Raw genomic sequence first — 13,901 nt, forward strand, 5'->3', positions numbered from 1 at the left:
AAATGAGCTTCCTCATTAAACACTCCCTTTTTGCCATTCTGAATACCACTGTAGAAGCTGGAGGGGGGAGGAAGGGGAGGCTCAGAGAGTCCTTTTGCTGTTCATGCAGAATGAGACTCACACAAGGAACAAATGCAGTCCATCTCAAAAGCAAATGAGGGTTGTTTGTTTTTGTTTTTCATCAGAACTGAGGAAAATGATCAAATAGACACGTCTCAACTACCCCTCAACGCCTTAGCCATGAAAACACACAGAATATATTAAAGCAGACAAAAAACACCCTTAGGGATGGTTCCTGGTCGTTCTGTGGCACAGGTAAGCAGGGGGCTGTGCCATCCTTGCTGTGACCACAAGGAATGAATGGCTCATCCATCCCTTGGTTTCACCCCCTGCAGCACCCAGACATGGCAAAGGAGGGAATTGGCATCTTTAACAGAATTGCTTTGTATTTTATATTTTCAGGCCAGAAACAGAACGTGGTACATTAGCATTGATTCTGTGGTTTCATATAATTATTTTTTTTAAAGTAGTACAGAAAGGAAGGAAAAAAATAAGGCAGAAAGGAAAATAAATCATCCCTTATATACATTCAAAGCATACACAGCAACAGTTCCTTCAGCACTGGGTGCACTGTGAGTGGGTATTGATGTTAGCAGCAAGAGAATGCATATTAGAGATCTGTAACACTGCTGCTGTTAACCAGCTTCAGAAAAGGTAGTGCTTTTGCTTGCCTTTCACCCTGTCTTGTGTGCAAAAAGACAGTGAAATATATAAAAAAATAATGTTAATTACCTAATTATAAAAGGGAGATTAGTCCTATTAAATGGAACATCAAAAAGGGAATATTTAAAATATTTCCCTTCCTTTGATATTCCCCAAGCATTTCATGGACAAAACACTGTTCAAAACTCACCCCAAAAGCATCTTTTTTTTCCTTTTTTTCTTCCTTTTGATTTTGGAGCCATTTAATAGGCCAGAATAAAGGCATCAAAAGAGAGAGAATAACTTATCTCTGGGCAGTTGTCGAACACGAAATTTAGAAGAAAGAATTAGGGAAAATCTGTCCCTGCAGTTGCTCTAAATGCAGTACAAATATAATAACTCTCATATACACCAATGCAAGTAGCCTGGAGCAGGATGAATAACTAGATTTGCAATAGCAGGATTGAGGTGACATACAGGCTCTTTTATTTCTTTATTACCCACATATATTTCATGTAAACTCTCAGCCTGGATGTAGGCACCCTGTGGAGTGCCTTCATGCCATGTCACAGCAGTGACACCCTCTTCTCTCCAGTAAATATTCAGAGGGTGTCAGGATCTCCAGAAATCCTCTGGGGCTCACCAGGAGGTTGTCTCCAGAAGGGATTACCCTTAGAAAAGATTCCTGCAGGAGGATTATTTTTGAAACATATCCTTTAATAACTGCTGTGCTCTCCATGGAGGGATCCATCCATCATCCTGCTCAGGGTGGCAAGTCATTGGTGGGCATCACCTCTCTCCAGGAGAAGTGGCAACAGGCAAACCCCAAATATCAGCTCTCACTCAAGAAGTCACTGCACCTTCAGAGGAAAATGCTCTCTTCAGTTTACTCGTGCTGTCAGTGCCAGATGCATGGAGCACAGAGGTGAATAAATTCCAAAGGCAGGACTGCTCACGTCTCTGCAAACGTAGCTGGAAGTTGCTAACACCAATAAACAGCAGGGATAACTCCAGAGGGGTGGAATCGTTCGTGTGTTTGAAATACAACCCACAAAAATGCTAAAAATACACGGAAATACAACCACGGGATGATTGTTTGTTGGTATCAGGCTTGTCTCAGGTTCACAGGGGTAAAACCATGGCTGCACCAACACGTTTCCTGATAGCAACAGGGGGTCACTATCCAAAATAAAGCCAGTTCATATTTCATTTTACCATATGCAGACAGTATTTGAACAACCTTAGTTGATTTTGGAAGCTTCCTGGCAAGTGGCTGTAAGCAAATGCTGCCTGGGGGCTTGGGGAACACACAGCCCAGTCCAAAGTTAGAGAGCCAATTTTTCACACTTAAATAACCCTATTGATTTCAGAGAAGGGTTTATCGGGGGAAATAAATATAGCTGGGCCCTCAGTTAGCATGGCATAAAGTGCTTTTGCTTCCAACATGGTCAGGAACCCAAAGAGACAAGGGGCTCTGGACCTTCCCTCTGCCCCTCCTGTTGGGTTTGTACATGGACACTAAACCCCTCAGGTCACTTGGGAGTTTCAGGAGGGATCAGGCCCTTGTGGGCTTTAGGCACAGAGAGAGAAATGTGCATTTGTTTAAGGAGAGAAAAGCCTGGGTTTAACAGTGCTTGCTTGTTTGAAAGCTGGGGGTGAATTTGCAGTGGCTTTAGGAGAAAAAAAAAAAGCAGTTGATTTTCATTAAATTTACTGTGAAACTGTCCTCTCCCAGTTCACAATCTCATTGCTTTCATAGATGACATTATAGTCTCACTGAGTAAAAATTTTGATTAAGAGGCTATTTTCATGTTTTACAATACACAGTATGAGATGTACCAAATAGAGGAAAACGAGTTCTGACTCCTTAAAAAATAGCTTCAGTCAGAAAAAAAAAAAATAAAATTCACTCTTTGCATTTAAAATTAATGGCTAAAACCTACTATGCAAGAAAACAAATTATTTTTGCTGTGCCTGTTTTCTGCTTTATAAGCCTGCTGTACCCTTGTAAGAGTAGGTAGCACTGTAATGCAATGAAAAAGGAAAAAAAAACGGTGTTACATTAAAATACATGTAAGATTTTGGAATTGTTCCTCTCTTGGTGGTAACCTGAGGATAGAGAAACATGTACAAAGCATAGAAATGTCACCCAGTTCATTATCCATAACATTTTATTCGCATGTAATGCTGTAGGAAGAAAATTTCAAGATGCTCTGCCTGATGTTATAAAACTCCCTCATCGTCAATTAGTGTGAGAGGAGCTGGTGAAAAGATCAATCGGCTGCTTGTTCACATTCTGGAATGAAAAATCCAAAATACAAGGAAAGGAGGCCTTTATTTAAGGGCAGTCAGATAAAACAGCTGTGGGATTCTACATCATGAAATCATTGCTTATATCCATCAATGCCATTTTTCAGTCCTTGCTAAGGAGGGTGCATCTGCCTCCAGCCTCTGCAGAGGTTTTGGGGTTGTTTTGTTAGTCAAGGCTGGTGGTGAAAGGGAGGGACACGAGCTGGGCTTTGCCAGCACTTTGCTACAGGACCCAGAAGGGTGCTCTGAAAACTCTCTGTCCTACCCTGACACTGGTTTTTCTTTTGAGTTTCACCACTGAGACACAAATGATTGCTTTTGCTCTTCTCCATTCACCATGGCACCACAGGGATCTTTGCTCTTGGCATAGCTCAAAACAAGCATAAAAGTGGGAAATGCAAGTAAAAGCCCTTAAATTTAGCACTTTTTTTTTAATATTAAAGAAAATTCTGATGAGCATATTTTGGCAGTGTTTCACTTGTTTGGGTTTTGTTGGTTGCTTTTTTTTTTTTTTTTAATGAGTCTTTGCAATCTTATCAGTTTTGATACAAAATACTTTTATGGGTTATAATGCAGTTTTTATGGACCTTACAGCAACTAACAAGTGAGCTGTACTTAAAAATCCTCAGAAATCCTGTCCTAGGGACACAGGCAAAACTTCAGCCTTTCTGAGGTGCTCTGGCTCCTTGTTGTACTGACGTCCAGTTACAGGTAGCACATTAACAAAAATAGAATTCCAGAGTCATGCTTCATATCTTCTGCAACATGATGTAGGTGAATGTGTGCTAATTACAATGGGAAGCCACCTGGGTAATTTTTAGGCTTTCTATTTTATGTGGCTTCTTTGCTCCTCAACTTTTCATTTCAACACTCAGCATGAAGAGAGAGAGAGGTTAAGCTGTTGCATTTTGTATACAGGGAACCATTCATGTAATATACACCAGTCTGTAAAAACTGTAAATGCTATTTGTTTTTATTTTAAACAGTTTTCTTAGTTTACAAAAGATCAATAATTGGTACCTTTTTTTTTTTTACACTCTCAGATTCCTGAATATTGACAGATCTTCAAAGGGAGTATTAGCATATGAAACCTTAAGATTGGCTGTCCTGAAGGTTTTTAAGACACGATAAAGCTAAAATATCAAGTCTCTTGGACAGCCCCTCTTAAACAATTTGGGCAGGGGTGCACGTCAGAAATGACCAGCAAAGCCCAGCAAAACCCCCCCCACCCCGTGCCACTGTCTGCCTGCACACTGTTATTTGGTTGCACACTGTTTAAATCCCAAAGGAAAATCACACCTCGCATTCCCTCGCTGGCTGCTGGTGACAGGAACAAGATCCGTACTCATTAATGATCACCAGGGCTCCCTCAATGTGGTTGGGTTTGTAATCAACATAATACTCCTGGGCTGACATGGCAGCCATTTGGTGCATGGTCTGTTTTTGCTTCTGCTTCCTGCGCTGTGTGACAAAGCACTGTCTTAGTTGCCTCAAGCCAGCCGGGAAGCACTTCCAGGAGACGTACAACACCAAAACCACGATGAGGAAGGAAAAAATCAGCGCCATGGTGCCCGTCACCACCTTGTGAATCTGCACGGCGTTCTCGGAGTTCTCGCCAGGCATGGTGATGGTGACGGCGTACGTGGTCCGGTCCTCGTCGCCCTCGGGCACGTCGTAGGTGGCGGTGGCCGAGCCATAGCCCGGCGCCTGCTCGCTGTTGTTGGTCACCGGGGAGAAGGTGTTGACGCTCGTGGGGTCAGCGTTGTCCTCGCACAAGTGGAAGGCGTACACGGCGTCCAAAACATCCTCTCCCTGGGCGTACTCGGGGGTGGCACAGAGCAGGTTGCTGTCGTAGCGACCCTGGAAGTTGCTCAGCCAGGAGGCCAGGGCGCAGACGTTCCGGCTGCAGTCCCAGGCGTTGGCAGAGAGGCTGATGCTCGTGAGGGACTTCCAGGAGTCGAGGACTCGGGAGTCGATGTAGGTCAGCCGGTTGGAGTCCAGCTGCAGGGATTTGAGATGAGGTACACTTTCGAAGACGTGAGGTTCGATGTACTCGATTTCGTTGCCGGAGAGATCCATCTTTTCGAGTTGCCATATCCAGTCCAAAGTGTTTACTACGATGGTAACTTTATTCCTTCGCAAGCAGAGGGAGTGCAGGGAGATGAGCCTGGGAAAATGGGCTAAATTCACTTTCACCAAGTCATTGTGCTCGAGGTGCAGCTCAGTGAGTTTGAACAAGCCTGCAAAAGAGTTTCGAGCCAGGCTCTTTAACTGATTGTATCCTATGTCTAGAAACTTCAGGCTGCGACAGTCCTGAAAAATTCTCACTGGCACGAACTTGATGGCGTTTGACCGCATGTGCAAAGTTGTCAGTTTTCTCAGCCCGTGGAACAGGTCGGGCTCCAAAGACTGTAGGTTGTTGTATGATAAATCCACACTGCGCAAGTTTGGCATGGGGCGGAAAGTGGTGTTGGGCAGTTGGGTTATTTTGTTGGAACTCAGGGTGAGCTCTTTAACTCGCCGCAATTTTTGAAAGGCATTCCCCTCCACTGAGCAAATGTGATTGTGATCCAGATAGAGCCACGTGAGCTGCATTAACCCTGTGAACTGTCCATCATGCAGCTCTGAAAGGCTGTTGTACCGCAGAGACAAGCCCATCATGCCCGACAGGTTGCGAGGCATCTCTGTGAGATTCAGTGATTCACAGTACAAAAGCCTGCCCTCACACCGACAGAGCTGTGGACACCCACTATTCACAGCTGGAAGCATTTTAGAAAAGATACCCAGCGTACACAATATCAACCCCGGGGGCTTCCTCAGCAGCCAGTTTAAACAGAGACCAATAAGAAGGAAATCCATTAGCAAGAATATTTCCAAATATGCTTGAGAATGTCCATTGAATCTTTTCAAATTCTACATCATATTTTATTTAAGGGAGGAAAAAAAAAAAAAAAAAAAAAAAGGCAAACCGACGAGAAACAAAGCCCGAAAACCAAAGCAAAACAGCAAACAGAACAAACACAGAGGCAAATATTTCACTTTATAGCATGCAGGAGCTGTGCAGCATTAAAGTTCACAGACATTCAAAGGTAAAATGATAGTGATTTTGTTCATGTTAAATGCTGCAGCAAAGGAAAAAAAAAAATCTTTCTTCATGAAAGAATTTAATTAAAAAGTGTCTTACCCACCCTTTTCCAGAGAGTGACAACCTCCATTCAGTTGCTTCCTTTGTGTTTGGACTAATTATATGCAGAGCTAAAAAAGACCCCTCTGTGCTACAAATTCAGTCCCTTTCAATGTTGTGCAAGGCTGGCAAGCTCACAATGTCTCACTTCGCTTCTGCTCAACGAGCGAAAGGCTTGTCCAGCTAGCTTTTGAGCTGCCTCCTAGGACCTGCAAGTTTCAGAACTATGTACATGAGCTTGATCTTCTCCTTCTCCCTCTGTCCTTTCCACTGCAGTTAACACTGTGGCGTGAAAAAAACTCCAAACTCTTTACTAACGACTCCACAGGATTTGTCAATCTGTTTAATGTCCGTCATTTGCAAACGACCATGGACCGGCAACAACCTTTACTCCAGAGAGAGGTTACCATTCATTCACTGACCGGCTAAGGGTCGCTTTATTTCCCATTCTTTGTTCGCTTTGCTTGTTAGGTGATGCTTAGAGCAGAGAGAGACAGCAAGAATCCCTTCCCTTCAGCTGAGCAGTATGTTGCTAGAGCATGCAGAGGCACCCAGTGTTCACTGAGTGTCGTAAGCTGCTCATGATTGTACGCCTGCACTGTGCATCTCAGACATGGGCAGATTGAAAAGGGGTGGGCATAAAACCAACATCGGAGCGAACCAGGAAAGTAATATATGCTCTTTGATGAAATGGAAAATACTTTAAGCCTATCTCGCCATTTCTCAAACAGGCACGCACACACAGCCGCACAAATCATCAAAAGCGAGGCAGTGCTAAGTAGGAAGCTTGAGAATTAGGATTCTTTCTCTTTATTTTTTTTTTTCCCTCGGATGCTTTTGTTTAAAGTCTGAATTTATAAGCTATTAACCGGGAGAGGGAGAGACTCGATTACTTGGTTTGGGAAGGAATATGTAAACCAGTCTCTTTGGATTGCTTTTTCTCTCTAATTCCGATGATGAGATTTGCCTTTTGGTCTTCGGGTGGAGTATTGAGGGGTGGGGGGGGGGGAAAATGTATTTTTTTTCTTCTGACATTGTCTAAATAGAGCATGATTTGAAATTCTGTGCATTCTTTCTCATAGAAATGCAGCCAGAGCTCTGCAAATAGGAATGTCTCATTTCATATAAGCTTTAATTACATTTGGTCTTTTTCCATCCTGCATATTTCGTGTGTTCAGCACATGCCTTTCCTAAAGGCTTTCTTTTTTTTTTTTTCCTTTTTCTTTGCAGTGTATGCTACGGCACACAGAACTCAAATTCTAGCAGCATAAAGATTACTGTGCTTTTTTGAATAAGATCAGTGCATAGGTTGCTGTGAACGTGTCGGCAGCATGCAAAGAAGGGGTTTCAAACCCCATTAGTTAACAAGTTTTGCAGATTGTGTTGATTTTTTTGTTCCATGCACCAAAAAAAAAAAAAAAAAAAAAAAAAGAAAAAAAAAATCTTTGCTTGGTAATTTGCAGTCCTCGTTCTCTATGGGAAAGGATCGTCAATGAGCTCTGTAATTTTTACTGACTGAAAAATGTGTGGTACTTGTGTCAGGAAAACGCTGGCCATCTTTTCCTATTATGAAATAGAGTCTGGAGCCTGTGTGCTGGTGAGAGCGATCGGAGCTGACAGCTCCCAATTCTGCATCGATACCCAAAGAAGAAGTTCCCCACGGATTTAGGGGATACCAGGATCGCAGAGGATCGTGCTGATTTTGAGTAGACATCGGATGCAAAATGCTGGAGGGACAGGGGCAAAACCATTGTGCTTGCTTGCTTTTTCACAGCTGTGTTAATTTCAAAGCAATACCTTGTTCTGGAGGTGTCTGTTGCAGAGCTGAACGTTGTGTGTGAGTGTGACTGCTGTGAGTGTGTGCCGAGAGAGATCAAGGAATGCAGTAATTTGATGCAGTGAAAGTTGCTGTGCAGAAGTCCTGGTAAACTTAAAGCTCTTGTGCATAAAAATAAAAATGTGTGAAGGAGATTCATTACTAATGGATTTGCCAGAAACAGTCTTAAATAAATTACAAATATAAACCATTTAAATTGGGGTTTTGGAACCTGGGGATCAATGTGCTTTTATGCTCCCTGTTCAGTTTATTTACATTTTTCTGCTCTTCACAGCATGTCAGTGGTCTCAAAGCAAAAATGTGATGCTTTAATAGTATATGAACCTCATCTATGTTTTAGCATTTGGGCAGGAGAGCTGAAGGTGGTTTTCCTCTCCCCAGATCGTGCTGTTTTATTCAAAGCAGGCTGTTTATGCAAGTGTCCACTGGTTGCAGTACACCTTAATTCTCTTTCTCAATACACAAAAGCAGGAGGGAAAGCAGGGATAGAACCGACATAAAAAGCGTTGAAGCAGGAGAGACTAAAAAACTCCATCCAAGAATATATTCCAGATTGATGAATATTTTGGTGCAATTAGTAGGGGGAAAAAATTAAAGGATGACTTGAACTTAACAGATACTGAAAAAAGCTTCAGAGCAATGAGACTATGTCCCTTAAAAATCTGCAACCCTGCCAGTCTTCATGGGGGGAGTCTTAATGCCTTCTCCCATGTAAAAATTTGGGGAGATATCTGCAACAGTAGCCCTGAAAATTTCAATTATATCTTCAAGGAAAGCTACCATTTTCTGCAAATCAGATCATGATAAGGATCACTTAGTTACCATTTAAGAGCTATGTATAAAGACTTCTTCTAGGAGGCATGAAGCTCCCTGATACATCACTGAAGAGCTGATTTTTTTTTTTCTCTCACTGCTTCTCCTTGTTATCACCTGGGATACAGCTTGGATCCCAACCAATGTGCCTATTCCCACTCTGGCATATAATCCATTATCATTTGGTTTTCAAAGGCAGGAATTAGAGCAGACAGTAGCAAACCTATATAGCAGCAGCTGGAAGACTGACAACTAGAATTAGGGATCCAGAATTAATGGCCCTAAGTGCACTCTCTCTGAGCTCTCACAGAGGGCTATTGAATAAGAAACTCTGCTCTTGTCCAAAATTTGGTTGCAAAAAAAGAATCCAGGTAGTCCTAAAATGAGAGACCTCATTGTATATTTGAGGCTATGATGTTGAGGCACAGTAGTGACCAAATTCAAGAACTGGGGCATCTGAAATATCTTTTGTAAATTGGTGTCCTACTGTATTTTTGCAATGTACCCTTTTTGCAATCAAACCAGGGATCCACTTTGAAGATGATTGTAATGCAAAGGGCTTAATTTCCACTGTCTGAGCTGTTATCACAGCCAAACTGTTAAGTTTACACATTTTCTGAAGTTTCAAAGCCTCTGGCAAGTCTCTATAAATTAGCAGATTTAAATTAGCTTTATTAAATGTGCTATTATAAAACATTTTAAGAATGGCAAACTAAGTTTGTGTGTGTATAAAGGAGCTTGATTAAATCAATGTAAAGTAGGTTACAGAAGAACAACATTAATAAAGTTTTAGAAAGTTTAGGTGGGAAGTTCCTTGTCATGACAAGGGTAATTCAGTGACAGTGATGGTCAGAATTGTTCAGGCTGGAAAAGGAAAACACCTTTCAATGTATTTGCTCTAGACATTTTTAATATTGTATTCAGATTAATCATAGAGTCATCAAGATTGGCAAGGACCTTTAGGATCATCCAGTCCAACCATTAAATGTCCCATATAATTTAACTGGCCTCAGAATCATTTAATTCTTGCTAATCCCTTGGATATTCCTTTACTGTTCATGCCTGGATATTTACCTTACCTCAATTTGCACTCCAGGACAGATGAGTTTGGGACAGAGTGCATGAGATTAGAATGTGGCTGCTGATGTCTAACTCTTCATATACACATCTTTTAATAAATTCTCCACCAAAATACAAAAAGGCAAACAACCTATTAAATACAGAGTATGCTTCTTCCTTTTGGTATTTTATGAGTGGTTTATATCAGAATTTAAAAAAAGGATGCTCTTAGTGATGATTTTAATTTCCTTTCATGAATGGAAGGACTCCAACCTCGATCTTTGCTAGTCTTTAATTTTCAAGTGTGCTGAACCATGGCATTTTGTATAAAAGAAACATTTAAAAACAGAAAAGGGGGAAAAAAAGGCGTTACCTAAGATAAAGCAAACTAAATCTGTTATTTCTCTTGTATTTCTGTGTTGGTCATCCTGAACATTTACTGGCTGCCCCTTCTGTATAAAATTCAGCTGATAAGAAGTCCAGTTCTATAACATGTCTGTTTTACTAGATAGAAGAATGAATAATATTATACAAGATTTTGACCAAAATAGCCCTGCTGGCTCCAGATGTCATTAAATTCTTACAGTACCTGACAGACTCATTGGATTTGTGGCTGCCTTTAAATCATAGATATCCTTATGTAAATGACCTTATTGTTTTTGACAAGGTGATAAACATTTTTCTGTTTCATTGCAGTTATTCCATCCTCATCAGCCACATCCACTTGCAGGTGGTCATGCATAGCTCTAGAAAGCCACTGACAGAAGAGACTCATGTGCAGAACTGTCAGTGCAGTGCAGAAATGTCAGTTTTTAGGACAACATATCCAGAATATGATGAAGTAATGATGAAGTAAATCTCTCCTCCGTTCATGACTAGTTGACCACTTGAATAAGCTAAAAAATTACTCTCTTAAGTATCTGTGAAAATCCCTTTGGATTTCTGGACATGATGGCAAAACTCTTGACAGTGTTACTGGTTCTGAATGCCCAGGGGTAATGGGAAAAAAAGGCAAGAAGTAAAATTATCCTTTTGTGATTAATCATCATCCTGATCAACATTGATCATGCAACGTCCTGGCTAGGCAGAGGCTGGTGTGTTACAGTCACCTTACCAGGCTGGTGGAATTCCTTGTTTACAGGAAAAGTGAAAATATAAGCCTTGGGTTTTAATTAACCCTTGCTAATTTATATCTCAAAAAATGTCTTAGGAAGTTGTGGAGGAAGCACATGTGGAGTGCAGTGATTAACAAGTGCGAAGGTTTTAGCTGGTCATATTTGATTGGAAATCAATTAGTTCCACCTTCTGAAGTGCTAAGTGAGACACTCCACAAAGGTTTATCTCCAGAGCTTCCCAAGCATTTCTGGAGGTACCAGCAAATGAACTGTAATTGATTTCTAATTCTCTTAAAAGGAGAGAGGGCCACAGCTTATCCGCACTCTTGAATACACCTCCTGTGCCCTCTGCTACTGTTGATAGTTCATCTTTTTTGATGAACTCTGGTGATAAAAGTGTTTTATTTGTGTTTGGCACTCGTTTTGACTGAAAGGTTCTGTTCTTCCCTGGATGTCACTTCTCACAGGTGATGCACCTGGGGTTGGTCAGTTGGTTGGTTGGTTGGTTGGTTGGTTCTTGGTGTATTTACTCATTACCAAGAGGTTGGATGAAGTGGCAGAATAGCAGGATTGTTTAGGACTGTGAAAAATCCCCCCCAGAGCCAAACTGGTTATTTCCCTAAACCCATCATGTGTCCATGTTTTACCAGCATTTTGTGTCCTTCTCCAGAATAACTTGTGTTGCGTGGGAAGTTGTGAGGTCTCACCTGGGGATGCAGGAAGCACCGTGCTGTAGAGAAGTCATTGGAATAGCCCTCCTGATGCAAAACCCTTCATTCTTTTGATTAATGGCATAACTTAAGGGGCAGTGAACACTTTCTACATTTCCAAAGAGCAGGACGTATAGAAAATTGAGAGGAATTTATGAAATAGCTTATTAAAAGGAAGGATGAAGAAGTTAAAAGCTGTTTCCTGGCAGTCTTCTGGAAAGTCTTTTTACGAGAGGATGAACTACTCTTGGAAAATTTTCCCAGAACATAAAATCTGTTTTCAGCATTAGAACCAGTTGTTCTTAATCCATTTCTTGTGCTCATTTCCAAATGTATTTTAAAGCACAATGAAAAAACAAAAGCACTTCCTGCTGGCCTTTGTGTATAGATTATTTCTAGAAATAAAGATTAGTTATGAAGTTGGTGCTGGTATTTTGAAATTGAATAAAGACTTTTATTGTGTTCTCTTCCATCACAGAGGACACCATTTGAACTGACTCCACAGAAAAATCAAATCATAAAATTGGAGAAGGTTGGAAAGGACCTTAAAGATTATGTTGTTCCATTCCCTGCCACGGGCAGGGACACCTTCCATTTGCCCAGGTTGCTCCAAGCCCCATCCAGCCTGGCCTTGGACACTTCCAGGGATCCAGGGGCAGCCACAGCCTCTCTGGGCACCCTGTGCCAGGGCCTCATCACCTTCACAGAGAACAATTCCTTCTTTACCATAAACCTGCTCCTTTTCAGTTTGAACCCACTCCTCCTTGTCCTGTCACTACATGCAAAGGGGCTGTTCTACAGAAAAGCTCTGCTTTTCAGTACACATTACCTGTGAAAATTGTATTTTGGAATGTTGTTAGATGTGACTCCTGGATTTACTGAAGACCTGAACAACAGAGTCTGAGTCACATAATGATGGAAACAGATGCTGGATGGAGCAGGGCACCCATAGGGCACAGGCAATGGCCCCTTTGGCAGGCTGTGGCATTCTCAGTTTCATGTGCCTCATGGTGAATTGTGGCAAAGAAGGATGGCAGGATTTTTATGTTTTCATCCTCCTGCTCCTGTTACATCCATACTCTAAAGGGAAGATTTAGGATGAAATGCGTTGAAATCCTGGTTGTGTGTGTGTTGCATCTTACAGGGAGATTAGGGGGCCTCTGGATCATTAGCTCACAGACAGAATTAATAATGCAGAAACCAGGTTGAAGACTCATATTTCAGAGAGAAGTCATTGTGATTTTTGCAAGCTTAAAGACGATGGTTTGTTGACTACCTGCAATATTTATGGTTTCATTACGTTTTTATTTGCAACTGATGTAATGTCTAAGAGAAATAGTCATGGGTCAGGAGTCTCAGAAGGACATATTTAAAGGCATAACAAAAGATAGTCATGCCTTCTAAAAAAAAAAAAAAAGAATAACCTGACCTTCTTTTTTTAAACCAACTTAAAAATACTCAAGGCATTACTGGAGAGTTTATATGGTGGAGGAGGTTTGTGTGTGGTGTATGTGTAATCTTAGAAACTCAGCTTTGCTCAACAGCTAATTTAAATTTGTGAGATCCAAGGGCATTGAAATATGCATTCCTGGCTCTTGTTTGGTTTTGTTTCAATGTATTTTGAAGACTTTTCATGTCTCACAAGGAAGAAACATTCAAAATCATCAAAAGTTTGTGTTACTCCATTACTCTTAATAAATACATAGAAGGTCATAGTAAATTCTAATAATATATCCAAAGATCCTGAATTTTCCAAGGTTTTAGAAAGAATATGCTAAATACATTCTCAAAATCTGTTCAGTAGTAGGGATGTAAATTACCCTGCCATTATATATGTTTTTAAAGGGGAAGCAGCAGATTTGGGGGTCAAACAGTAACAAAGCTTTTGGGTTCACTTCAGCTGTGTTTCATAATCACATTCCCTCTCCTGCTGCTGTACTTTTGAATCTTTAATATTCCTGTAAAATGAAGAGCTTATTGTTTCCTAAGTCTCAATTTATATTTTAAATGAGTGGAAAGATGCGTAATCAACTTGAAAAGGCAGGAAAATATCATCCTGTTTTTCAAGATACAGGACATTTTACGGAGTGTTTTGAATTCTAGAGACCATTTTTAAAGAATGCTTGGCTTAGTTCTGCTCTTTTTTTGGTAGTACAAATTAATTATGATTT

General features: G+C 41.0%; 2 protein-coding genes across 3 annotated transcripts in view; one reads left to right on the plus strand and one right to left on the minus strand.

Moving 5' to 3' along the window:
* CTNNA2 (catenin alpha 2) overlaps positions 1 to 13,901 on the plus strand; it is a 470,001-nt gene that overhangs the window by 304,843 nt on the left and 151,257 nt on the right. The window lies entirely within an intron of this gene.
* LRRTM1 (leucine rich repeat transmembrane neuronal 1) lies at positions 4,306 to 6,326 on the minus strand (the record flags this gene model as incomplete). The annotated part of the gene is made up of 1 exon (XM_083861798.1): positions 4,306 to 6,326. The coding sequence occupies exon 1, from the start codon at positions 5,869 to 5,871 to the stop codon at positions 4,306 to 4,308; it is 1,566 nt and encodes a 521-aa protein (XP_083717924.1). The 5' UTR covers positions 5,872 to 6,326.

The sequence above is a fragment of the Zosterops lateralis genome (assembly GCF_965231275.1).
Source record: "Zosterops lateralis genome assembly, chromosome: 5".
Classification (NCBI taxonomy): Eukaryota; Metazoa; Chordata; class Aves; order Passeriformes; family Zosteropidae; genus Zosterops; species Zosterops lateralis.